Consider the following 27380-nt stretch of genomic DNA (forward strand, 5'->3'; position numbering starts at 1 on the left):
GTAGACGCGACCGTTGCCCTCCACGTGACGGCAACAACGGCGCGCCGGCAGGCTCTCCTCTGCGCGTGCGCATGTGAACGTCGCGCTTCCGCGGAGATGTCTGGACGGGTGAAGCGGGAGCGGGATTCCCGCCCGCTGTCGGTGCGGAGCTCGCTGTCCAGCCGCGCCCCGCAAGAGCCAGGCGGGGAGGGCGGCGCGCCTCGAGGCCTGCGGGCGGACGCCGGGCGGGTGAAGCGGGAGCCTGCCGACGAGGAGCCCCGGGTCAAGCAGGAGCCGCTCGACGAGGAGGACGATAACGAGGAGCCCACCGGTGGGTGCGGGGAGGCGCGCGGGGAGGGGAAGCCACCCGTCCATCAATCAACGCGCGCCAACCGGTCGAACTCACTCCCACATGATGTGCGCCAATGGCGGTAGAGCAGCTGCTTTGCCTGCAGAACGCCCCATGCTCGACCCCAGGTTAAATGGTTTAGCGGGAGGAAAGGGGGAGCTGCTTCTAGAGAGCTGCTGCTAGTCTGAGGAGAGAAGAGGTGGATGGACAAGTAGCCTGGGTGTGAGACAGCTTCCTACATCACTTGCTGGTATCTGGAGCCTTCCTGCACAGATGCACTATACAGTACAGTACCGTACTGTACTTCAGAGTAGTGGATGTTAAGTGCAGAAGGCATTTTTGCTCTGCTTGTGAGCTGCCTTTTTTGTTGTCCAACTGCAGCTGAAAATAGTGCGCTGGCCTGGAAGGAATCTAGCAGCTCTCCAGGGTTCCACAGGGGTCTTTTCCAGATTAGGTAGAGATCGAATGGTCTCTGAGTTATGATCTCTCCCTGTAACTTAACCACTCTCTTGGTAAAATGGAAGCAGTACAGTAGTACAGTAGTTGCACATAGTTCTGGCTGACTGTGTGGCTCAATGCAATAGACTTTGTAAACAGCTCATAAATTTAAAATGTCAGTCCGTGACAGTAAATATCAAATCATTGGGTATGTCATAAGTTGCCATTTAGTCAATATGAGTTGTTTTGCTGCCATTACTCCTTTATGTGATCCCTGTGTGGAGTTACAGTTTGTATTTTGTTTTTAAATTATTTAGCTTGTCAGGAGTCCCACTTGATGAAACACTATGCATGCTTTTGAATTCTACACAACTCTTTATTTAGCAGTGTGGACAGGTAGAATCTTTAAGCTTATGTCAGGCTCTTCATTTGGTTAAAGCCAAGCTAGTGATCAATACTTGGCACCAAGGTTAATGACAACAATTGAATTCGTTGGTGCTTTCATTTCCTAGATAGTTGCTGCCTTAAACACACACTGCTGTGATCACGTATTCAGTATTAGGATGCTTATTGACAATTATTGAAATTGCATCTTTATCCCACTGTGAGGGATTAAATTGCATGAATAAAGGTCTAAAAACCCCTTGTGCTATCTTAGATAAATTTGCACAGTGGATTCTAATGTCACTTTGCTGCTGGAAAGAGTAACTAAGGAAGCTGATAAATACAAATAATTATTTGGCCAAGGACAAGTTCAATTTACAGTAGTTCCATTTACTCCATATTTTAAAACTACTTCTGTATGCTTTTTATTCTTTCACACTAAAGACTCCAGCATATCTCATATATATATTCATATAAATTTAAATATTTAAGTGTGTGTGTATACATATATATGAATGTCAGTATAGCATGTTTCTTGTTTGGTCCCCTCTTTTCAGTTAAATATGGTCGATTCGACCCAGAGGACCGACGGAGCAGGCACTGCCCATACTTGGACACCATAAACAAGTCAGTACTGTACTGTATCTAGATGAAGCAAAGCGGGGAGCAGTATATATTGTAGGAATGCACATGCAGAGATTTAAAACCATGTCGGTAGTGGTGAAAAATTCAAATAGGCAGTCTGCAACTTTATCTTGCTAAGCAAAGATGTAGAATTTATTTAAATGTTCAAGCTATGGGGAACAATTAGTAAACTAAACAAGAATAACTGAAATATAGGTAATATTTACTTATTGGATCTAAATTGTTGTTGTTATTGGTTATGTACAACATGGCACAGAAACACTTTAATGCATTGTATATTTATAGAAAGGAAAGGTGGTGTTTTGGTCCACAAGAAAAACCTCCAAAATCCACAGTTGAGCAGTACCTTTATAGTCAAGCTTTTTGTGTGCAGTGTCATGTGGACCATTCCTCTTGGATTCAGTTGAATAGTGTTTGATTGGGGTATCTGTCTGGTGGGATTAATTTACCAATGTTCTGCCACTATAGGAGTGTTCTCGACTTTGACTTTGAGAAGCTGTGTTCAATCTCGCTCTCCCATATCAACGTTTATGCTTGCTTGGTGTGTGGGAAATATTTTCAGGGTAAGTCATGTCAGACTAATCTGATCTCATTTTTTGACAGAATTACAAGCCTGGTAGATGAAGGGAACGCTGTGGATGTAGCCTATCTTGATTTCAGCAAGGCCTTTGACAAGGTGCCCCATGATATTCTTGTAAAGAAGCTGGTAAAATGTGGGCTAGACAATGCTACCATTCAGTGGATTTGTAGCTGGATTACTGACCGAACCCAAAGGGTGCTCATCAATGGCTCCTCCTCATCCTGGAGAGTAGTGACTAGTGGGGTGCCACAGGGTTCTGTCTTGGGCCCAGTCTTGTTCAACATCTTTATCAATGACTTGGATGATGGGCTTGAGGGAATCCTGAGCAAGTTTGCAGATGACACCAAGTTGGGAGGGGTGGCTAACACCCCAGAGGACAGGATCACACTTCAGAATGACCTTAACAGATTAGACAACTGGACCAAAGCAAACAAGATGAATTTTAACAAGGAGAAATGTATCAATAGGAGTATAGCATCTAGATCAAGGGAAGTAATAGTACCACTGTATTCTGCTCTGGTCAGACCTCACCTGGAGTATTGTGTCCAGTTCTGGGCACCACAGTTCAAGAAGGATACTGATAAGCTGGAACGTGTCCAGAAGAGGGCAACCAAAATGGTCAAAGGCCTGGAAACGATGCCTTATGAGGAACGGCTTAGGGAGCTGGGTATGTTTAGCCTGGAGAAGAGAAGGTTAAGGGGTGATATGATAACCATGTTCAAATATATAAAAGGATGTCATATAAAGGAGGGAGAAAGGTTGTTTTCTGCTGCTCCAGAGAAGCGGACACGGAGCAACGGATTCAAACTACAAGAAAGAAAATTCCACCTAAACATTAGGAAGAACTTCCTGACAGTAAGAGCTGTTCGGCAGTGGAATTTGCTGCCAAGGAGTGTGGTGGAGTCTCCTTCTTTGGAGGTCTTTAAGCAGAGGCTTGACAGCCATCTGTCAGGAATGCTTTGATGGTGTTTCCTGCTTGGCAGGGGGTTGGACTGGATGGCCCTTGTGGTCTCTTCCAACTCTATGATTCTATGATTCTAAGTAAGTATGCTTTAGCATTATATGCTTCCTTTGCAGACAGAATACCAGTTCAGTGTGACTACGCTACCTCTGTGGCAAATGAACCTGGGACCAACCTAGCAGGAGTAGTTGTCGTGAAATGCCTTGCATGATGTTACTGCTAATGTGGCTCTTATGATCAAAGAGATCTCACAAATGAAGCTGGGGTGATGGTGATCTATTGCAATCTTTTTACTATACTGCTAGAAGCCTGCAGTCATGAATAAATTTATCTGCTGAAATCAGCATTTGAAATGCAGGCTTTAATCTACCCTTGGCTGGCCCTTCAGGTTGGCAACAGTCCCCAGGGTCTAGATCAGGGGTCAACAAACTTTTTCAGCAGGGGGCCGGTCCACTGTCCCTCAGACCTTGTGGGGGGCTGGACTGTATTTTGGGGAAAAAATGAATGAATTCCTATACTGTACCTCACAAATAATCCAGAGATGCATTTTAAATAAAAGGACACATTCTACTCATATTAAAACATGCTAATTCCCGGACTGTGGGCTGGATTTAGAAGGTGATGGGTCCGGATCCAGCCCCTGGGCCTTAGTTTGCCTACTCATGGTCTAGATGTTAGTCTTAGCAAATCTGTGCCTCTCTGGCCCATAATCCGCAGCCTTCCAAACCTCCTTGGGCTGCCCCTCTACAAATAGGTCTACTTTTCTCCTTTCTCTGTCTCAACTATCCATTGCAGTCCAGGCCATTGACTGCCCTGGGCCATTTCCTTCAGCCACCCTTCCATTGCCCAGGCTCCCTGGTGCTCACTTTTCCCCTCACTTGCACAAAGCCCTCCAGCATGTTAAACATGATGCATCTTCTCTCAGTTTTTTTGTTGCCTCATCCCTTTTTCTCCAGCTTCATTTCCCAACCAGCTTTGTTCCGCTTTCTGAGTCCTTGCTAATGCTGCTCTCTTCCTTCATCTTCCTTGCCTTTGAACCTCCTCACTATTGATTTCTTTAAATATGGACCAAGCTGAAAACTTTCCCTTTCATGTGGATTTGAAGTTATTTAGTTAGAGCCCTGAGTGCTCCCTGGAAGGACAGATCGTGAAGCTGAGGCTCCAATACTTTGGCCACCTCATGAGAAGAGAAGAATCCTTGGAAAAGACCTTGATGTTGGGAAAGATGGAGGGCACTAGGAGAAGGGGACGACAGAGGACGAGATGGTTGGACAGTGTTCTCGAAGCTACGAACATGAGTTTGACCAAACTGCGGGAGGCAGTGGAAGACAGGAGTGCCTGGCGTGCTATGGTCCATGGGGTCACGAAGAGTTGGACACGACTAAACGACTAAACAACAACAACAAAGTTCCCAAAGCAGCTGGTCGTTCTTTGCCACCAGCAAATTGTATCACTGTGGCTTTACTACCACAAGCACAGTATAATACAGATAACAAATATCCATGGGTAGTTCTTAGAACCCAATACTGCAATCCTGTCTTATTCACAGTTTGTTTCTTGCTTGCCTCCTGTCTTCTTTGCAGGTCGGGGCTTGAAATCCCATGCTTACATTCACAGTGTACAGTTCAGCCATCACGTCTTCCTCAACCTTCACACCCTGAAGTTCTATTGTCTGCCAGACAACTATGAAATCATTGATTCTTCACTTGAGGATATCACCGTATGTAATCTTCCCTATGAAGGATGTGGGGTGTGTGTGGAAACAGTAGGCTCTTGCCAAACGTTGTGACTCTGACACATTGAGCTTCCATGTGTTATTTCTGCTTCCCCCAACCCTAGTTTCAGCGGCAGTTTTTGTTATGCCCCAGAAAGTTCTGTTTACCTGAGCATGTCTCGCATATGTCTGGAATGGAACTTTAGAGATACGTATTTTTGTAGACTTTTGTTTTAATCTAGTGGGATGGGAAATAAGTCTAACATTCTTTTTTAAAAATAAATAAATAAACTTTATCTTAACATAAAGGTCAAGCCGGAGTTTTCAGCAGCATATACAGTCCTATTTATCCTCTCCCCACCCCTCACAGTATGTCCTGAAGCCCACCTTCACCAAGCAACATATTTCCAACTTGGATAAGCAAGCCAAACTCTCTCGAGCCTATGACGGCACCACGTACCTGCCGGGCATTGTGGGATTGAACAACATCAAAGCAAATGATTATGCTAATGCGATTCTCCAGGTACTGTGACATCTTTGAAATGGAGAAGAGGGAGATACTTCAGTGAAGGTTTGGGAGGTTTGATGGCCAGCCATTAAAGATAAAGGGCCCCCTGACCATTAGGTCCAGTCGTGACCGACTCTGGGGTTGCGGCGCTCATCTTGCTTTATTGGCCGAGGGAGCTGGCGTACAGCTTTTGGGTCATGTGGCCAGCATGACTAAGCCGCTTCTGGTGAACCAGAGCAGCGCACAGAAACGCCGTTTACCTTCCCACCGGAGCGGTACCTATTTATCTACTTGCACTTTGTCGTGCTTTCGAACTGCTAGGTTGGCAGGAGCTGGGACCAAGCAACGGGAGCTCACCCCATTGCGGGGATTCGAACTGCCGACCTTCTGATCGCCAGCCATTAGGGATGGTTATAATAGCTGGGTTTTCTGCCTTGTCAGCGGGGCTGAACTTGAGAGGTCCCTTCCAAGCCTATAATTCTAAGTATTGAAGTACTCACAGTAGTCTTACCCAGCTGTCAGAAATCTGTTGTGTTTTCCAAAAACTGCTTTAGTTCTATGAGTTTTCTTTTGAGAATGGAATTGTTTTTCACAACTCTCCTTTTTTCTTGGAAGCATTGAGTGGCTAGGAAATTCATCACTATAACGTCAGTGTAAACTTCTCCATGTAAAGGAATTTTGCTCCATTGTGTTGTTGGGATTTTCTTATTGACCTGACCCTGAGTCAGAGAGAAAATAAAATAATAATAATAATTTATTTATACCATGCCCATCTGACTGGGTTTCCCCAGCCACTCTGGGCGGCTTCCAACGGAATATTAAAATACAATAGTCTATTAAACATTAAAAGCTTCCCTAAACAGGGCTGCCTTCAGATGTCTTCTAAAAGTTTGGTAGTTGTTTTTCTCTTTGACATCTGGTGGGTGGGCGTTCCACAGGGTGGGTGCCACTACCGAGAAGGCCCTCTGCCTGGTTCCCTGTAACTTGGCTTCTCGCAGCGAGGGAACCGCCAGAAGGCCCTTTGCGCTGGACCTCAGTGTCCGGGCAGAACAATGGGGGTGAAGATGCTCCTTCAGGTATACTGGACCGAGGCCTATCTTCTTCCATATATTTGAACATCTTATTTGCTTGTATCTACCAGCTCAAATAAAGACAGTGAATTCAAGATAATGTACCGGGGGAGGGGGGAGGGCTTGGACATAGAATTATAGAGTTGGAAGGGACCATGAGGAATCTTTTGCACTACATATGGCTCAAACCCACATCCCTGAGGTCAAGAGTCTCATGCAATACTAGCTGAGCATGTTCAGTTTGTGCCTGACAATCATAATTCATGCCTTCATAACAGTTACTTAGTACTACTATTTTCTGATTGGTGCCTGGCAGGATTACAAAATTAAATGCTGGGGTTCCTATAATTCACAGATTAAAATAATAGAATGGGTGAAGGGATAATCCAGCCTTCCCCAACCTAAGCCTTTGAGATGTTTTGGACTGTAACCCCGTATCAACCCCAGTCAGCATAACACTGCTTTCTTTCAGCCCACCATCATACAGCTGTGCTGGCAGGGACTGTTGCGAGTTGTTGTCCAAGACATCTTGAGGGCATCATGCATGGGAAGGCTGGAATACATAAAGATTAAAATTAAATGGAGCAAGGTGATATGGTGGACTTGGGATGGCACTCTGATATATGTATTGTATCTTAAATTAACCGAGTGGGTTACAAAATGTTAGATTTTTAACCTGATAAGTTTTTGTGGTAGGAGAGGCTGTATTTTGACATAAGTGAGTATTTTGTCCCTGATCTTTAACTTCTCCGTGCCTAGGCCCTATCTAATGTCCCACCACTGCGGAATTATTTTTTGGAGGAGGAGAACTACAAGAACATCAAGCGCCCTCCAGGAGACATCATGTTTCTGCTGGTTCAGAGATTTGGAGAGCTCATGAGGAAACTATGGAATCCTCGAAATTTCAAGGCTCACGTCTCCCCCCATGAAATGCTGCAGGCTGTGGTTCTCTGCAGCAAGAAGAACTTCCAGATCACCAAGCAAGGTGGGACATAGGGGGGGGGGGGCTTATTGTGTTCTGCTGGTACTAAGAGATTAGAGAAATGCTGTGGTGGCCACCTTTATTGGATGTAGCTACTCTTAAATAGTGGCAGGCAACTCTCTAGAGTGTTTTATTTATTTTAATGGATATCATCATTCTCTTCCTCCAAGGAAGTTACACAGTACCTGAAAACTCATTATTTGCCCTCCCCAAATTCTGAACCATCCTTCTGTGACCTCTGTCCATAGCTCTAGTGGTTTTCTCCAAACTGTTGTCTGCCTTTTCCACCTTCAGTTCAACTCAACTATTGCTCCACTTTGTCAACCGACCCAAATATAAGTTGAGGCACCTAATTTTACCTTACTTATTGACTCGAGTATAAGCCGAGGGTGGGAAATGCAGCAGCTACGCACATTTTTTGTGCTGAAAAAGTAGGCTTATACTTGAGTACTGTATATAAAGTACTTTTCACCCCTCTGTTCCCCAAGCCCTTTCTCTATCCCACTCAGTAGTTATTTCCTCCTCTTGCATGGTTGGATGCTTCTGGAGGAGAACAAGAATGTAAATAAACAACAAGAGAGGGAAGACTTAGAATCATAGAATCATAGAGTTGGAAGAGACCACAAGGGTCATCCAATCCAACCAAACAGGAAACACCATCAAAGCATTCCTGACAGATGGCTGTCAAGCCTCCACTTAAAGACCTCCAAAGAAGGAGACTCCACCACACTCCTTGGCAGCAAATTCCACTGTCGAACAGCTGTTGCTGTCAGGAAGTTCTTCCTAATGTTTAGGCGGAATCTTCTTTCTTGTAAATTGAATCCTTTGCTCCATGTCCACTTCTCTGGAGCAGCAGAAAACAACCTTTCACCCTCTTCTATATGACATTCTTTTATATATTTGAACATATTACCCCTTAACCTTCTCTTCTTCAGGCTAAACATGCCCAGCTCCCTAAGCCGTTCCTCATAAGGCATTGTTTCCAGGCCTTTGACCATTTTGGTTGCCCTCCTCTGGACATGTTCCAGCTTGTCAATATCCTTCTTGAACTGTGGTGCCCAGAACTGGACACAATATTCCAGGTGAGGTCTGGCCAGAGCAGAATACAGTGGTATTATTACTTCCCTTGATCTAGATGGTATACTCCTAATGATGCAGCCCAGAATTGCATTGGCTTTTTTAGCTGCTGCATCACACTGTTGACTCATGTCAAGTTTGTGGTCTACCAAGACTCCTAGATCCTTTTCTCATGTACTGCTCTCAAGCCAGGTGTCACCCATCCTGTATTTGTGTCTTTCATTTTTTTGCCCAAGTGTAGTACTTTACATTTCTCCCTGTTAAAATTCATCTTGTTTGCTTTGGCCCAGTTGTCTAATCTGTTAAGGTCATTTTGAAGTGTGAGCCTGTCCTCTGGGGTATTAGCCACCCCTCCCAATTTGGTGTCATCTGCAAACTTGCTCAGGATGCCCTCAAGCCCATCATCCAAGTCATTTATGAAGATGTTGAATAAGACTGGGCCCAAGACAGAACCCTGTAGCACCCCACTAGTCACTTCTCTCCAGGATGAAGAGGAGCCATTGATGAGCACCCTTTGGGTTTGGTCAGTCAGCCAGTTACAAATCCGCTGAATGGTAGCATTGTCTAGCCAGCATTTTACCAGCTTCTTTACAAGAATATCATGGGACACCTTGTCAAAGGCCTTGCTGAAATCAAGATAGGCTATATCCACAGCATTCCCTTCATCTACCAGGCTTGTAATTCTGTCAAAAAATGAGATCAGATTAGTCTGACATGACTTATTTTTCAGAAACCCATGCTGACTTTTAGTGATCACAGCGTTTCTTTCTAGGTGCTCACAGACCATTTGCTTAATGATCTGCTCTAGAATCTTTCCTGGTATTGATGTCAGGCTGACTGGGCGGTAATTGTTTGGATCCTCTCTTTCCCCCTTTTTGAAAATAGGGACAACATTTGCCCTCCTCCAGTCTGCTGGGACTTCGCCTGTTCCCCAGGAATTCTCAAAGATTACTGCCAGTGGTTCTGAAATCACCTCTGCCAGGTCTTTTAATACTCTTGGATATAGTTCATCTGGCCCTGGAGATTTGAATACATCTAAACTAGCCAAGTATTCTTGTACTACCTCCTTACTTGTTCGGGGCTGTGTTTCCCCTGCTGAATCATCTGCTCCATATTCTTCAGGTCGGGCATTGTTTTCTTTTTTGGAGAAGACTGAGGCAAAGAATGCATTGAGGAGTTCTGCCCTTTCTCTGTCCCCTGTTCACATTTCTTAGTATGCTTGGTTGCTCCTTTCTGCTGTATAATAAACTCCAGAAGAGCATGGTCACTCCCACCTAATGATCCTGTCACTTCTACCCCACTAACTAGGTCATCACTATTGGTTAGGATTAGATCTAAAATGGCTGATCCTCTTGTTGCTTCTCCCACTTTCTGGACAATGAAGTTGTCTGCAAGGCCAGTGAGGAATCTGTTCGACCTTATCCTCTTGGCTGAGTTTGACATCCAACAAATATCAGGATAGTTGAAACCCCCCACTTCCTTTTGAATGCTTGGTCATCTGTTCCAGGAAGGCTTTATCTGTGTCCTCAGTTTGGCTTGGGGTTCTTGGTCATTAGACACCACCTGAAACACCCAGATTTGAGTTCCTGGGTTTGGAAGCGAAGCCTTGAAGCCTTGACACCTCTGCTGTCACTGTGATCAGCTGAATAGGCCAACCTGGTGGAGGTTCATTTAGCAGCCTTGGCCCCTTCTTTTGCTAGGACTGAAGCTCATGATTGCCCATCTCATAGGAAGGAGGTTGACTTTTAACTGTAGAGCAGACTTCCCTGCCTCAGTGCCTTCCATTTGCTGGCTGGGGCTGATGGGAGTTGCAGTCCAAAAGATCTGGTTACAGAAGGCTGCTGAAGAGGTGAGAGTCTTTGTGCCCAGCAGTGTGCTAGACTTATAGCCCTGTTCTACCTCAAACTGCCTTCAGAAGTTGTCACTTATTCATGCTTTTCATCTCCATTTTCCCCCTTGTTGCAGGTGATGGGGTTGACTTTCTGTCCTGGTTCCTGAATGCCTTGCATTCTGCTCTTGGGGGGACAAAGAAGAAGAAAAAGAGTAAGTAAAAGAGGTTGAGACCTCTGCAGTAACCCATATCAGATATACAAAAAGGTAAAGGGACCCCTGACCATTAGGTCCAGTCGTGACCGACTCTTTCTGAGGTCTGTAGAGAGCTGGTGTTTTACCGATGTTTGGTCCAAGAGGTCAACGGGGAATGTTGCCTCCCCATCACGGTTTGGAGGGACAACCAGCCCTGTTTGAAGCTGGCAGAGACTGGTCAATTTAAAGCCAGAACCAAACACGTGGACATTCGTTTTCGGAATGTATGTCAAAGCGTCCAAACAGGATTGGTAAAACTGAAGTATTGTCTAAGCCAGGAGAACCTGGCAGATGGGTTCACCAAACCTTTGAGTTTCCAATGACATGGGGAATTCTGTAATGGTTTGTGTCTTGTGTAAGAAAGCTTCTTACGCTCCCCCTGCGATGCGGGACAAGAGGAGGTGTGAGCTGAGAGGGTTAATGGCTCAGCAATTGTCCTGCATCACGGGGCCTAAATGACGTGTTTATTTAGCCGGAAATGCTAGGAGTTAAGTGCTGTTGTGTTTCTGTGTAACATGAAACGTCTGTATATTTTTCTGTCTGTTCCTGTTTGGCTCTCAGTCAGGATGCAAGCAAATAGTCCTGGCTGAAGAAGCCCGTAATAAATCTTCTTTATTTTAACGAGCAAGGAGCCGCTCTAATTCTTTCGCAGACCGATAACGCTGATAAAGTTGTCCGCTGCTACTCTGCTATTTGATCTGAGAGAAAAAAGTCTTTTAAGAGACTTTGAAAGCAGACCGGCACGAACGGAAGTGGACCGGGCATTCTAGTGACGCAGGAAGAAATGCCAGTGGGCAGACAGGTCTTTTCACCTTCTGCCCCAGCTGCTGTGTCGTTAAACCCAACAGTATTAACCTTTAATGTCTTTTTCGTTGCATTTATTGCTTTTATCCTCCTTTTCCTTTCTGAGAGAACTGCAAAGTGACTAATGGCAAACAGAAGAAAATGGAACATAAACAGAATAATTAGCATAACAAAGAAGCATATATATATATATATATATATATATATATATATATATATATATATATATATATACACACACACACACATACATACACACACACACACACACACACACACACACACACACACACACACTGTATATCAAACTTTGAGGAGGTTGGGCTATGAAGGGATAAAAAGCAACTTCCTTTGCTTTGTTCTTTATATCTGTAGCCATTATGACAGACGTTTTCCAGGGCTCCATGCGGATATTCACCAAGAAATTGCCACACCCTGATTTGGTAAGTTCTTTATTGTATGGGTTAGATTCTTGCTTACAAAGGGGGAAAGCACGTGGGGTTGGGAAACCTTGATGGTGAGAGGTGGCTAATGCTTGCTGAGCCTATTGCTGCAGAAAAGTGCATTGTAGAGTTTAATTAGTGACATTGGACACCCACAAGCAGTCCTAAGTCTGTGTTTGACCATGTAGATCAGTGGGTTCCAAAATGGGCAATACCATCCTCTGGGGGGAGTGGGGTTACCTAAGGGGACACTAAGAGCTTGAAACGTCTCAGGATCGCAGGACCTCAAGGATCTCCATATGCACCTACCCGGACCCTGAGGTCTGGGCCTTTTCTGCAGTGCCTCTCTGCTTGTGGAATGCTCTCCCCAGGCCTCCCTGGGGAGGCAACTTCATTATACACCTTTAGGTACCAGGCAAATAGGTCCCTCTTTACCCAGGCCTTTGACTGATTGACATCCCTTTTAAATGTGTCGTGGAAGGGGGGAATATTGGTTTGTTTTTGTTTTTAATATGTATTTTGTGTTTATATTGTAATGTTATGTGAACTACCCTGAGTTTTACGGGTACAGAGTGGTATACAAATCTAATGAATTCTAAAAAGAGAGGAGGCTACATGGAAGCACTGGAGGTTTGGATGGCTATCAGACTTTGAATGGATCAAGTTAATCTGTTTTGTTGAGTTGATTAAATTAAATGGGTTTAACTCAATTTTGCATAAACGTGCAATTAGTTGCTGCTGTTTTGAATTGTGTTACGGTACTATCTTTCATAGTGGGTTGTGCAAACTACTATTCTGAAGAATGCTTTTAATAGGCTAGGGGGCACTGGGGGATGAGTTTATGGAACCAAGGGGGTGGGGTCCTGAAAAGGCTTGGGAAACACCTGCGTAGGCACTCAGTAAACACTTCTGTATATTTCAGAGTCTGGTGGCCTGAAGGTTCCTTACACCTTTCTTACTGGAGCCTTGCTTCCAGCTGTGTCTGCCACAGGGCTTTTTCTCCTGCACTACCTGCTTTGTTTTTCTCATTCTCTGTGTCTCCCTCTCTCAGCCAGCAGAGGAGAAGGAGCAGCTGCTCCAGAATGACGAATACCAGGAGAAAATGGTGGAATCCACTTTCATGTATCTAACCCTGGACCTCCCCACGGCTCCCCTGTACAAGGATGAGAAGGAGCAACTCATCATTCCCCAAGTACCGCTTTTCAACATCCTGGCCAAGTTCAACGGAATTACAGAGAAGGTAACTATACATTCTCCCCTCTCTGCTTCCACACCCACATCCCGATCCCCCCCAAGCCACAATCCAGATTGACAGGTCCGTGGTGCTGACTTCAGGCACCATACCTTCCAAATGTTGGTATCATGACACCCTCATTAATCAGTGGAGAAAAACGTGGCTTGAAAGGGGGAACATGAGACTGTGTAGGATATAAATGCAATCAATAAAATAACAAGGGAAAGAAAGGGCACTGGGGTGCAGAAGGGAGGAACAAGCTGACTTTTATTAGAACAATCCCAAGAAAGATCCCGCAAAAAGGGAGTGTTGAAGTTTTTTTTTTAAGATAATTTTTATTAAATTTTCCAGATAAACAAACCCAAACAAAAAAAACATATTTTTTTTTACATTTCATCTTATATTCACCCATCTCAGTTCATTTTGCTCTGCCGAGCTGTGACTTCCCTCCCTCCCATCATTCAGTTTTCTTTCCCACTCTTATCTCACAGTTCCTTTTAGTCCATCTAGTTAAAACCAATTCGTAGGATTTATTTCAGTCCTGCAAGTGTCTTTAAACTTCTACAGTTCTTCTCCATTTAGTCAATGAATTTACTTCATTCCTTTTGGAACTTTGTCTCTCCCTGGTTTCGGATCCCGCAGGTCAACTTTGCTAACTCTGCATAGTCAATCGTTTTTGTCTGCCACTCCTCTATCGTCGGTATCTTTTGTAGTTTCCATTTTTGGGCTAATAAAGTCCTAGCCGCGGTTGTAGCATACATAAATAGTCTCTGATCTCCTTTTGTTATTTCCTCTCCCATCAGTCCCAATAGAAAAGCTTCAGGTTTTTTGGGAAAGGTATACCTAAACGGGAGTGTTGAAGTTTTTGGTAAGAGAACTCTTGAGATTTGGATTCCCATTTGGGGGAAGGGCTCATTTGGGGCAGACTTTGCCAACCATGTACGCTCCAGATGTTTTGTACAGCTGTATAAAGGGAACATGGCTGTGGTGCCTGGAGTTGATGGAGTCGTGGTCCAAAGCATTGGGAGGGGGTGTCCAGGGAGGGTTTGAGTGCCCTGGGCCAAGCGGGGATTATCAAGGGAATCCCAGCGTTCTAGTTCTGTGCCTAAACATGGTTTACTTTTCTCTCACTTAAAAGCGGTCCTTTGGGTGGATGCAGGGTAATCATGCTAGATGAAGAGAGATCCCAAAGTTGCAGAGTTCAGCCCAGTGCAAGCTTCCCTGTGAAAAGTATATTTCCAAGCATTGTTTTTCTCTCCTTCAGGAATATAAAACCTATAAGGAGAACTTCCTAAAGCGTTTCCAGCTCACCAAGTTGCCTCCTTACCTCATCTTTTGCATCAAGAGGTTCACCAAAAACAATTTCTTTGTGGAGAAGAACCCCACTATTGTCAACTTCCCCATAACGTAAGTGCTGCCTTTCTTTATGGGATGCGGTTGTGACCTGTGTCCTGGTCATAGCTGTCAAGTTCTCCCTTTTTTAAAGGGAAATTCCCTTATGCTGAATAGGCTTCCTCGTGAGAAAAGGGAAAACTTGACAGCTATGGTCCTGGTTTGTCTTCATGAACTTGAGGTGCTGTCTGATGCAAAGGCTCCCAGAGCTGCCTGCAGATATCAGTGTTGAGTCAGTCCCTGCTCTCAGACTTACAATCCGAAAGACAAAACACAAAAAGGGAAATGGTTTAGAAGGGAAAAAGAAAACCCAGGCACTTTTTCTTAGAATTCTTAAAATGACCAGTTGCCATTGTGTTGCTTTTATACCAACCTTCTCCAGCCTGGTGCTCTTAGTGTGTTGGACTACAACTCTCAGGCCATGCTCCCATCAGCTCCAGCATTATATGGCCTTGCTTGCTGGGGCTGATGAGATTTGTAGTTGAAAACACCTGACAGCATCAAATTGCAGAAGGCCTCTATAATGAGGCAGACCATTAGGACTCTCCAGAGTTTCCCCCAGCAGTCTTTCCTCCCCATTGGCTCTGGTGTGAGAGGCCGCCTCCACCAAGCACCTTCTGCCCCTGAACTGTGCCAGCAGCTGGTCATGTATGTCATGTTTTTTAGATTGTAAGCCTGTGGACAGGGACTGTCTTATTTTGATTTTATGTAAGCTGTTCTGGGAGCCTTTGGGGCTGAAGAGCGAGGTACTAATGCTCTAAATAAATAATAATACCTGGTAGTATAAACACTGACAACTGGGAAACACTGGCCTCCAATTGGAGAACAGCCTTTACCAAAGGTGTCATGGGCTTTGAAGAAACTCGATCTCAAGGGAGAAATGTGCTAAGAGGAAGGCACACCTGGCAAATCCACACCGTGATAAATTCCTGCCTGAAAACCAATGTCCCCACTGTGGAAGGACGTGTGGATCCAGAATTGGCCTCCACAGTCACTTACCGAACCATTGTTAAAATCGTGTTTATGGAAGACAATCTTTCTCGGCTACGAGTGATCGCCAAAGAAGAAGAAGAATACCTGGGGAGGCCAGGGTTTTTTATTTTCATTTTAATTTCAAGTATTTGCACACCACTTTTCATCAAGCTGTTTGGCAGGGGCACTGACATTCTCAGGGCAGTGGAAGTGGGGGGCTTTACTGTCAGGAACCACCATTACTACCACTAAGTTAATAGCTTGTTTCTCTCCTTTCTGCAGCTGCCTATTAATTCAGAGGCCAGAGAGCCATTTGCTGGAAGTAGTGACAGTGGAAACCATTTGCTGGCAGCCCGGGTGGGGTGGGGTGGGAGAGAGAGCAGCCCATCTACCACCCTCTTAGCCCCTTCTTTAAAACTAGTCTATGGCAATGGCTCTACAGGTGATTGTAGCCTCTGGCACAGACTAAATGTGTAGCTGTCAAGAGCCCCCTTCCAGGGGGCTTCTCCCATGCAAGTGTGACTTTTGCAGGACGCACTGCAGCAGCTCAAGTGGCAGCTGCCCCACCACCACCACTCAAGAGCCCAGCAAGCAGGATTTCTGGGCTGAACATTTTGGAATGACCATTCAAGGCTGGCAGGCTGTATGGGCCCCTGTCTTTCAAAAGGGAGGCTGCAGGCACTCCTGTATCTTACAGTTTCTGACTTGCCTCCCTTCTTGCTGTAGGAATGTAGATCTCCGGGAATACCTGTCTGAGGAAGTGCAGGCTGTACATAAGAATACAACCTATGATCTCATCGCAAACATCGTGCATGATGGGAAACCAACAGAAGGGGCATACCGGATACATGTATTGCACCATGTGAGTCTTAGCTCAGACTTGCTCTTGTTGACTCCTGAGATTTTGAAAGTGGCATTCAGAATGGAGCTTTAACTTGGTCCGAGTTCCAGCAGCAAACTCTTTTGCCATGTTGTTCTTCTTGCTAGCCTCTCTCCTGATGTGGCTTTCCTTCCTTATGTTGCAGGGCACAGGCAAGTGGTATGAGCTGCAAGATTTGCAGGTGACAGACATTCTTCCCCAGATGATCACCCTCTCTGAGGCTTACATTCAGGTTAGTACTGGGTTTTGGTGGTGGTGGTGGTGGTGGGATTTTGAGGAGAGCTCTATCCTTGCTAGGTAGTGAAATCCCATGGAAACCACCTGCTGTGCCTTTTGCCACTGAAAGGTCCCAGGGAGCTCTCAAGAGTACAAAAATGCCCTGCAGGGTCCCAACACAAGCAGCAACGAGGTGCCTGCAGGTGACTTCTCCCTCTGTGTGCAAGCTTTGCAGATTTTGCTGTTGGGGTAAAGCATAAAATCTAAACAAGTGGGCTGGAATCAGTCTGGCTCTAACAGGAGTAATTCCTTTCGGTGGCATAAGAAGCCTGAGTGCAGTTGCACAGGCAGCTGAAGTAGGCAACAAAGTTTGGTTGCATGCAATCTCTGCTTACAATGTGTTTCGATTCTGTAGATCTGGAAAAGACGAGATAGCAAAGAGGAGACCAACCAGCAAGGGGCTTGAAAAGGGAAACGAAGAGCCCCAGAAGGATGCAGATGCTATCACAGCATTGCCTCTGCTGTGAAATGGAGACTGGTGTTTGGTGTTCGGTCAGTCAAGCTGGTGTTGTCTTTTAGAAGCCTCTCTCTTCCTGTTGCTGGCTCTGTTCATTAAGCAGCGCAGCAGGGAATGGATTCCTTGGTGCCACCTGGCAGCTCAGTCCTGGCTATGTTCTCATTGGAGAAGAACTAGCAAGAAGACAGGGCAAGAGTGTATTTTCTCGACTTCTTTGGGCACAGCTAACTCTGCATCCCATTTCACTGTCCAGCAAGTCTACCTAGTGCTGCAATCAATTTCAGGGGGCGACAGGAGGCCTTTCCCTTGTGTGTTGTTTAAGGCTACTACTTCTGAGTCCTGTGTGCATTAAATGTGTATACTTGGTTTTCTAATATGGTATGTCTTTTCTCCAGAGCAAACCCTTTTGCTGAAAACTGGACTAGCATTCAGCAGAAATGGTCACCTGATGAGGAAGTGCAGTGGTGGCTAAAGTGAGTGTTGCTGAAGGGTGAAAGGGGCCACGTCCTCTTACTAATTTCATTTGCATCAATGACATCCCTAGGCCATATGCACTCTCTGTAGTTGTTATTAATTTCCACCCCTTCCCTCCTTTGCCACAATAGCTTCCCCCTAATGTAGTGAAGCAGGATTATGATGGCAAGTGGAGAATGAACACCCTGTCATTCCTCCTCTTTCACCACCATCCCAGTCAGGTGCCATTTCCACGTGGAGAACCACCAGAAATCCCTTTGGTGGCCGCTTATGGCCTGCAGGCCACAGTTTAGCCACATGAGTTGGAAAGTAGCACTTAACTTGGACACTGTTTTTGCTAATACCGTAGTTATAACTTTTCATACAAGAATTCTAACCATCAAGTGGCATCTCAGAACTTGTGTCTCATTGAGGTATTGCTAACAACAAATGTTTGAATTGATGATGCTTGAAAACTGGAGCATGGTCTTCTGGTTCCCTTTGCTGCAGCACCTTCATGCTCAGGCACATATGAAATTAGACCAAGAGTTTGACCATAGTATCCTCCTGGACCAACTGCTGAGGATGGCTATTGGAGGCACTTTTGCAGTGGCTTTGTTCCTACCTGTGTGGTTTGAATCCCAAGAGTAGTATGGGGAGGGGGGTTCAGCTCCCTGGCACTTGTGCTGTAGAGTTCCACAACACTTGGTCCCCAGTGTTATTTAATATCTACATAGAGCTATTGAGAGCAGGAGTTTTGGAGCTTCTTTGGGAGGAAGGGTGGGATATACCTTTCATTAATAACACTGATACTGAGTCCTGAAGCACATGCAGCTCTATTTCTCCATAATATCTGAATCAGGAGAGACGAATGAATGGACTGAATGAGGGCCAATAAACTAAGTTTGGATCCAGGGAAGATGGAGGCTCTGTGGATAGGAGGTTCATGTGTCTGTTCCGTTGAGGGTTGCAGGTCCATGGGTTGGGGTGGTACTCCTGGATTACATCCATGTCATTAGAGGCCCAAGCGACCACTGTGCCTAGGAGCAACTTTTGCCAACTGGCTATTTCTGAACTGGGGTAGCCTGGCCTCTGCATTCCATGCATTAGGGACCTCAGGACTGGATTATTGCAATGCACTGCATGAGAGTCTGCCCATAGGCTCAATCCCAAATCTCCAGAATGCAATGGCTAGACTACCGATGGGGGCAAATGGCTGCTAGCATATAACACCTCTGTTAAAACATGTACACTGGCTGCTCATCTGCTGGGCCAAGTATCAAGGTTCCTGCATTAATATACAAATCCCTGAATACCTTGAGTCAGGGATACCTTAAGGATTGCCTGAGCCCTTACATCCCAGCTCAATCACTGAGGTCATCCAGAGGAACACTGTTAGTTGTCCCCTGTATTACAGAGGCCCAGCAGGTCTCAACTAGAAGTTGGGCATTTAGTGTCATCACACCCATGCTGCGGAAGAGCCTTCCAACAGAAATTAGGTTGGTATCCTTGCCTTCTGAAGTCTCTTGAAGAATTTTTAAAATGTCAACAGGCCTGTTCATCAGTTTACGCTTTTCAGGTGCACCTGTCTTTTTCATGATCATTTGGAATGGTTTTAACAGCATTTTCTTTCTCTTGTAAATTTTGTTCCATGCTGCCCTCCTATGAGACTATAAATATTTTTATAAATAAAACCAAACGCAAATTGGGGGAAGAGGCATAGCTGTAATAGTTGAGAGTATGAGAGCCTCATGGTTTTCCTCATCCCCTGCCACAATGTCATCAGGAAGTGGTTCGTGAGGCAGGGCTGTGTAACCCTCCCCTATTCGCTGTATGCTGCTGGCTCCCCGTTCTTTGGCTACAGCCACACATGATTCTGGCAGTGCTGCACAGCCTAGAAGGGAGAGAAGAGAGAAATTAGATCCAAACCCAAAAGAGGCAAGGCAGACATTCTGTAGTGGATGAAGGTACAGAAGCTACCTGGGAACTTCAGGGTCTCTGCAGTTTCTGTGTTGGGGGCATGTGAAGGCTCTGGTTTAACAGCTCAAAGTGGAATTGTGGGAAATGGTTGCATTTATAGACTGCAAGTGCCGCAAAAGCCCAATCTTATTACACCCTTTCACCAGCACCTCCTGTGCCAATTCCACGCAATATATACTGTAATGAGAGTGGCTTCCATGGGATTCCAAGCTGTTGGTAGCGATTGACAGACGGAAACTTTTGAAACATTGCAGCTAGCTTTGTTTTTCTGTGCTGGGAGGGGTGTTTCACATGCCTACTAATAAACAGAAAAACACTAAAACATCACACAATGGTTTTATATCCATCTATCTATCTCACAGATGCGAAGAAGAATGATGACTTTTATTTTTACAATATGCCTAAAGACTTCACCCCCAAATGCCTTTGTCAATTGGTTTTTACCTTGTTTCTTAGGGCTTGTCCGCACTTGCACTTGTCCCCTTGCCTAGAAAGCATGGGTCCAAGTGGCTTTCCACTTGCCCCACCACTTTCTCCAGGAAAGCCTGCTCTTTAGTGCTGAATTGGAACAAATGTTAATCTGTGGAAAAACTGATGTTCGCTCTGATTCAGTGGTAAAGATTGGGTTTTCCCAGGGGAAAGCGGCAGGGCAAGCAGATGACCCCTTAGTGAACCAATCTCAAAGCTTTCTGTTGTCAAAGACCAGTAGGGCAAAATCCTGGCATCTGGAGATAGATTTCTTCTTTTGGCACATTACAGACCCAAAGAACCAACACTCCATTCTCACCTTGCATTCCTCAGCAGTGCTCAAGCTGGAGCACCAATAAGTGGGGCCCTGGGCACAGGCAGTAGTTCCTGGAAAAGGCTCCGCAGCCAGGCAGGCTCCTAGTTCCTGTTAGCAAGGAAAAAACTTGCAGAGGGTTAGAATAGATGATGGTGTCCCTTCCAAATCTACAATTCTATGAAGAGAAGAGGGAGAGCTGTCCATGCTGCTTGGCACCTTTACTTGACATAATGTGTTCACCTTTGCTGCTAAAAATTTCCCGTTTCCATATAGGGATAGTATCAATTGGGGGCTTCTGTGGGAGATTCTGAGATGGTTAGAATGGCTTGAAAAGGGGTTTTCCCACTCCCCCCCTCTTCTTTCTCTATAGATTCAAGGAGCTATAGAAGACCACCACCCTGATGTTTCTAGCAGCACCCGTTTGGCTTTTCATCTTCCTCTTTTGCATTGATTGCTTTACAGGTCATCTTAAGCTTTAGTATCTGACAACTCCCCATATCTGAATTTGGTTCTTCTGGCCATCACTTAAGAGTACCTGCCAGAAGGGCAATGACCAAATGTCAGTACAGCACACAGGAGTAAGCAAGGCATGCTGTACTTGCGGAAAGTTTTGTTATGTTCAGGAGAGCGTCTGCTGTTTAGTTGGGGACTGATCCACATGTCCTGCTTGTGTCCAGAAGCTGAGTGTCAGCTTGCTACACTTTGAAAATGCTTTCCAAACCCTCCATGCTGTGCTCCTCAACAATAACATCTGAAAATGTTATACCAACAGTGAGCAATGTGAAATTGAATGTTGTTGGTCTATCAAGGACAATAGCCTCGTACCTGGCATGTCCTCTGGGCGCTCCAAGGCTTGGAAAGCAGTAGGAACAACTTTGGCTCATGCTGATCAATGAAGCTTTTGCACTACAAAACAGGAGGAAGAGAGGTAAATATTGAGCCACTGCTCATCTGGCCCCTTTGGATGGAGCATGCCCACCTTCTCCGGGTGGCTTGGCCACCTGTGCACAGAGGGTTGTTAGTGGAGTATTAAGACTGGCTATTTCACTATCTATTGTCCATGGGCTGGTACAAGTGAAGTTGGGTACAAATAGAAAATAGGAACCATCCCTCTCCCCACTGTTTAATAATAATAACCACAACAACATTGAGACTTTGGAGTCTTATGATTGCCCCCAATCTGTGCTCCCATCATGTCTTTCTCATGGGCAAGGCTAGTCAATATGGTACGCAGATGTTGGGCTGCAACTCCCTTTGTCCCTGATAATTGGCCATTCTGGCTGGGATTGATGTGAGTTAAAAAAAATCTAGAGGGCACCAAGTTGGGTAAGGCTGTTTTATAAGTGGCAGTAATTAGTCCGTCTCCTAGATGTTTACAGTGATGGGAGTTGTAGTCCAAACTATCTGGAGGGCACCAGGTTGAGGAAGGCTGATGTAATTGTGAAGAGTCCCCAAGTAGAATTTAGGGAAGCTGTGATCTTGTCCTTACTCTCTCACTGCCTGTTAAGCATTGGGCTACTTCCCAGCATATCTATGGAAGACCACCCTCCTTCAAATCCCTCAAAATTCACCTCTATCACAACTTCTTAGCCTCCCCATATCCTGCTGAAACAGAAGCCTAACTGAACAGACACAGGTTCTTTTTGTTTAGTTCAGCCTCCCCTCTGACAAACCCAGTGAGGTGCCCTCCAGATATCGTTAGACTACAATTCCTAGTGTGGTTTAATGGTTAAGAGTGTTGGACTAGAATCTGGGAGACCAGGGTTCAAATCCCCACTCAGCCATGAAGCTCACTGGGTGACCTTAAGCCACTCATAACCTAACCAACCTCACCTGGTTGTTGTGAGGCAACTGTGGGGAGGAGAACTATGTATTCCACCTTGAGCTCCTTGGAGGAAAGCGGGGATATAAATATAATAAAAAGACTCATCATCATCATCCCCAGCCAGCATAGCCAACGGTTAGGGATGATGGGAGTTGTAGTCTAATAACTGTTGGAAGGCGCCAGGGTCCCAGATTGTGACTGATGTGACACGGGGCAATCCACACTCATTCCTTGCTGCATCAGAGTCAGAAAGAAGCAGTGGCATAAAGGGATGTGGTGAGGGTCCTGGGCCTCTTCCCCCAGCTAGGAGGACAAGGAAGGCCTTGCAGTGTTCATCTCCTGCCATGTTTGTTGGGAACTGGCATTTGCATATTGTTAGCAATACTTTGAAGAAGACTGTGGCTTTCTGCTCTTTAGGGTAACTCACCTCCTCCCAGCTCCGAAAGGTGTTGCTGCAGGCTGCCAACAGAGCTGCTTCCATTTCAGTCCTGCTGCTGTTGGGCTTGAGGGTTGCCTTCACCTGGGTCTGGAGAGCCAGGCAGGCCTGGCAGCTGGCAGCTGGGCCAGAGAGTGACAGTGGAGGGGTCTCTGCAAGGGGGAAAAGCACAAAGAGGCAGGGCACTCTCCTGGCTATGGAGCAGTGCAGTGTTCTACACACACACACACCTCTCTTGGCTAGAGACGAATTAGGAATGTTTTAAGGACTCTGAAGTGTGCAGCTGATTTGAGAAGTAATGCATCAAACTGGCAAAGTACAGTTTACTCCTGCGTTTTGGATAAGATACTGCAAACACAGATTAAAAACCCAGCCCTGGGAACGCAGAGAATGCACAGGAAACAGGAGTGTGAATCGAGCCAGCCTCTGCTTTCTAAAAACTCTTTGTTGTTCCTAGAATCGTATGCAAAGCTGGTTTGCCCATTGTATAGAAGAGCCGGGCTTGCATACCAATTGTCATTCCATTGCTAGGGCATCTCTAGGCTGTCACTATTGGGGGGAGCGATTCAGGCGCATACGGAGAAAATCTAGTTTGCCAGTACTGTATTAAAGTGAATGAAAGCTATCATCCTAGTACAAGTCTACTTGGGAGAGAAAAAAATACAGACTTCTTTGCAAGTGGGTAAGTGACATGATAATGCATTGAAAAGTGTGGAATAATGCAATGGTTAATGGGAAGTTGTGCAAACATCACACAAACCGATCAGGATGGAGGTTCAATAAAGACCAGGCAGAATCTTAAATTCTGGCTTCTGCTGGTTTAATCCAGGCCTTGGTGTGAAGCAGGGCCAGTGAGAGATGTGGCCTAGGGAGAGTTTTGAGGGCCACATATTTGGCCCCTGGTCTTGATTTTCTGACCCTTGCCTTAGCCTTATGTGGCCTGTAGAGGAGCAGAAGTGAGTATGTGGCCAGGCTGCTTCTTGTTCTGGATGGCAAGCTGTTACGCACAGAACCAGCCAAAATGATGGAAACTGTCCAGAAATTCCTCAGAGTGACAAAAATAATCAATTACCACAAAACACTAGTTACAGGTAGGTAGCCATGTTGGTCTGCCGTATTCAAAACAAAATAAAATAAAAAATAAAAAATTCCTTCCAGTAGCACCTTAGAGACCAACTAAGCATGCACACGAAAGCTCACACCAATGACAAACGTAATTTGTTTCTAAGGTGCTACTGGAAGGAATTTGTTTATTTTTTAAAATTTTGTTTCCACAAAACACTAGCGTTTGATCCCAAAACATCAGCTAGCCCACCAATGTTTTAAGTTTTCTGTACCTGGGCCACAGTTTTCGTCTGTGGCACACATGAGCATCATCCCGCAGATCAGGTTTGGCCCTATCTTGCCCAGAATCGCGTCCACGACGATCACCGTGTATCTCTCCATCAAGCACTGGCACATCCCAGCAGTGGCTCCTGGTGCAAAGCGGCAGAGCTGCGCCATGGATTTGCCAATAGCATCCTAAGGAAGAAGACAAAGGACTTGTGGCGAAGTTAGTGGCCTGCCCTGCATCTGAATCCAGACTGAGATACATCAATCTTAACTTGAAAGCTGCTGCCTGTCTGAGCCTTGCAGTTTAGGACACATGAAGGTGGACTTGAGGAAGATACCAAGAATCATCTCAAGGTTTTATTCACAAGGCCAGTTAGGGTTGTTGGGGGGGGGGGCAGTGGCCTCCAGCTCAATGGGGGGCCCCAATTTAGACAATTTTCAGCATTCAGTAAGTTTCACAGCTGTTCATATCAAATTGTGACAGGCACTCTCAGCTAAGAACTGTAAATTTAAGCAAATCAGATGTGGGTTTTTTCTGATATAGATTTTGCCATATACTGTACTTAATATCAGCTGTAAGCTGTGCTTTATTTCCTGGGAGTACTAAAAGGGTTCGCAGCACTGGCACCTCTCCCCACCATGTTACAAGTGTGGCACTTGCTGTAACAGCTTCATGATGAGTACTGGCGCCTTTGTTCCAGAAAAAAAGCACACTGTGACATTGCATGAAAGCAGGATTTCCCCTCAACAATTAGAAATAATGCTAAAAAATAATAATGTAGAAATAAAAAGCATTCAAATAATTTCTCATACTGTCCTATTTTGTTTTCATGTCATCATTTTTTCATGGCTTTGTTCATTCTGGATAAAGGCTTCAAAAGCCAGAAAGTGGCCTGGAAGGGCCTGTTTACAGGATGTGCATAGAATTTATTAGTCCTGCTGGATCAAAGGTCCATCTAGTTCAGATTCCCCACAGTGGTGCCTTTGGGAAGCCTGCAAGCAGGGCTGGAAGCCAGCAACTGCACTTAGCAGCATGTGTAGCATATAACAACTATGGCCACTAGTTACTGATACACTAAAAGCCAACTACTGCTGCATGGACTTTTCTATGTCACTTTTAAAGGAATCTAAATCGGCGGCCTTTGCCACATATTTTCGCTATTATGTGACAGGACTCCTTCCTTTCCACTTTATCCACATTTTGCCAGCTCAGTTTTGGCTAAGTTGCCACAAAAGAGGCTGAAAAGACAAAGACCTGCCCAGTCCACTCATCCCTGGAGCTTCTATTCCACCTTTTCTATCCATTAAACTTTTCGCCTCCTGAGCTTTGATTGCAGACACTTTCACAAGCTTAACGCTGAGGTCCAGAAACATTAAAAAAATAAATAAAAGAACAATTTAGAGTCTCATGATGTTGCCTTCTGGACCAGAGTTTGGATGTGTAAAGCAGCCTTCTTCAGATGTTTCAGACCAAAATGTCCATCAGACCCAGTATCTTCCACAATAGGACTGTGATGTCTGGGGCTGATGAGCATCGTGTTGGCGAAGGGTGAATTAAGGCACAAAGAAAGGAGAATACGATACCTTGGGGAGGCTGGATTCAATCCGGCCTACAAGGTTCTTGCACAGCCAACAGTGAGGCAAAACATAACGCCAGGGCCAAGGGAAGAGCAGCTCCTCCTTGGGGTTATCCTGGGAAAAGAAATAGTAGGAATAAGTCTTGTAGCAGGTTGGCACAGAAAGTAATCAACAAAGGTGCTAAAGAGCAGGTCTCATTTTGGGAACATTTAATGCCCTGTTCTTACTGAAGCATAAATGATCCACCTTCAGCTGCTTCATTGCACCCACCTGAGGGGCCTCATAGCTCTGCCTTCAAATATACTATGCCTGTTATAGCACACTCCCCCCCCCCCCGCTTTGCCATTTATGTACCAACTAGTTGGCCCTGCCATGTGTTGCGGTGACTCAGTTTGTTAAATGGAGCCTCAAAGTTCCACTTCATACTCCCCTCACCTTCAGAGTCCCCCTGTTTTTCGCGTGTTATGTTTACATAGGCACATCCCTGTGTCTCCCCCCACCCTGTTCTGACCCATTACCTATCCCTGCCCCCTATTCTGCCCCCACCCCACCCCCATGCAGGCTCCTACCTCTGTTGGAATTCAGTTCAGCGGTTACGGAGGAAGGGTGTTACATCCGCACACGCAGTGGGAACATTTTAATATTTAGATGATAGATAGATAGATAGATAGATAGATAGATAGATAGATAGATAGATAGATAGATAGATAGATAGATAGGCCTATTGATTCTCCTACCAACCCACCCACTGGACTCTTTCTCTGCCCATTCTCCCCTGCATTTACCTCAGTCCTCTTCCTTTCTATCTCTGGCCTCCAGCATTGCCCACTGCAGGGCTGCTGTAACTGGGTGCTTAGCATCTTTTTAGTAGTATTTGTTGCCTTATAATGGTTTCAAAGTGGCTCTATATATGCTCTTGTGCCCCACCCTGTGAAAAGGTTTCTCTAAAACGCAGGATATGTATGTATGTATGTATGTATGTATGTATGTATGTATGTATGTATGGTCAAAGGCCTGGAAACAATGCCTTATGAGGAACGGCTTAGGGAGCTGGGCATGTTTAGCCTGGAGAAGAGAAGGTTAAGGGGTAATATGATAGCCATGTTCAAATATATAAAAGGATGTAATATAGAGGAGGGAGAAAGGTTGTTTTCTGCTGCTCCAGAGAAGCGGACACGGAGCAATGGATTCAAACTACAAGAAAGAAGATTCCACCTAAACATTAGGAAGGACTTCCTGACAGTAAGAGCTGTTCGACAGTGGAATTTGCTGCCAAGGAGTGTGGTGGAGTCTCCTTCTTTGGAGGTCTTTAAGTGGAGGCTTGACAGCCATCTGTCAGGAATGCTTTGATGGTGTTTCCTGCTTGGCAGGGGGTTGGACTGGATGGCCCTTGTGGTCTCTTCCAACTCTGATTCTATGATTCTATGCTTTATGAAGCACCTTTTCTTCCAAGAAGCCCAAAGTGCTCTTCAGTTAATCCCCATAACAACCCCGTGTAGTAGGCCTACTGTAAGTTAAGCAGTAACTGGCCCAACCTCAGTGAATGTCATGACTGAATAGGGATTTTTGCCCTGGTTTTCCAGGTCCTAGTTTGACACTCTCTAGCCACTACAACACACTGGCTCTCTTTTGAAACCATTATAATTTTATTTTGATGGGAAAGTAGAATGGAGTAGGATGCAAGGTGCTTTCCTAGTCAACTGCTTAGATCAGCCTTCTCTAATCCAATGCCCTCCAGATGTTTGTGGGTTGTACTACAAAA

At 45.3% G+C, this 27380-nt stretch overlaps 2 protein-coding genes across 4 annotated transcripts in view; one reads left to right on the forward strand and one right to left on the reverse strand.

Moving 5' to 3' along the window:
- Positions 1-20242, forward strand: USP39 (ubiquitin specific peptidase 39). The gene is made up of 13 exons (XM_035118865.2): positions 1-310; positions 1708-1777; positions 2264-2358; positions 4920-5056; positions 5421-5573; positions 7388-7613; positions 10653-10730; positions 11952-12019; positions 13071-13259; positions 14518-14660; positions 16344-16479; positions 16643-16729; positions 17129-20242. The coding sequence occupies exons 1-13, from the start codon at positions 97-99 to the stop codon at positions 17177-17179; spliced, it is 1647 nt and encodes a 548-aa protein (XP_034974756.2). The 5' UTR covers positions 1-96; the 3' UTR covers positions 17180-20242.
- Positions 19389-27380, reverse strand: part of SFTPB (surfactant protein B) — a 13523-nt gene continuing 5531 nt past the window's right edge. For all 3 annotated transcript variants that reach the window (XM_035121077.2, XM_035121079.2, XM_035121080.2), the window contains exons 6-11: positions 25625-25732; positions 24046-24229; positions 22700-22860; positions 21273-21353; positions 20451-20555; positions 19389-19577 (exon numbers count right to left, since the gene is read on the reverse strand). In XM_035121077.2, coding sequence (XP_034976968.1) covers positions 19542-19577; positions 20451-20555; positions 21273-21353; positions 22700-22860; positions 24046-24229; positions 25625-25732 — 675 coding nt within the window. In that variant the 3' untranslated portion in view covers positions 19389-19541. The remainder of the gene's footprint in view (positions 19578-20450; positions 20556-21272; positions 21354-22699; positions 22861-24045; positions 24230-25624; positions 25733-27380) is intronic.

The sequence above is a fragment of the Zootoca vivipara genome, chromosome 6 (genome assembly GCF_963506605.1).
Source record: "Zootoca vivipara chromosome 6, rZooViv1.1, whole genome shotgun sequence".
NCBI lineage: Eukaryota > Metazoa > Chordata > Lepidosauria > Squamata > Lacertidae > Zootoca > Zootoca vivipara.

What these genes read in the sequence shown, in the direction of transcription:
- USP39 (XM_035118865.2), top strand. Translation starts at nt 97, where the DNA reads ATGTCTGGACGGGTGAAGCGGGAGCGGGATTCCCGCCCGCTGTCGGTG. An exon ending in GACAAAGAAGAAGAAAAAGA is followed by an intron (nt 10,731 to 11,951) that starts GTAAGTAAAAGA and finishes TTATATCTGTAG; the next exon opens with CCATTATGACAGACGTTTTC. An exon ending in ATTGTCAACTTCCCCATAAC is followed by an intron (nt 14,661 to 16,343) that starts GTAAGTGCTGCC and finishes TTCTTGCTGTAG; the next exon opens with GAATGTAGATCTCCGGGAAT.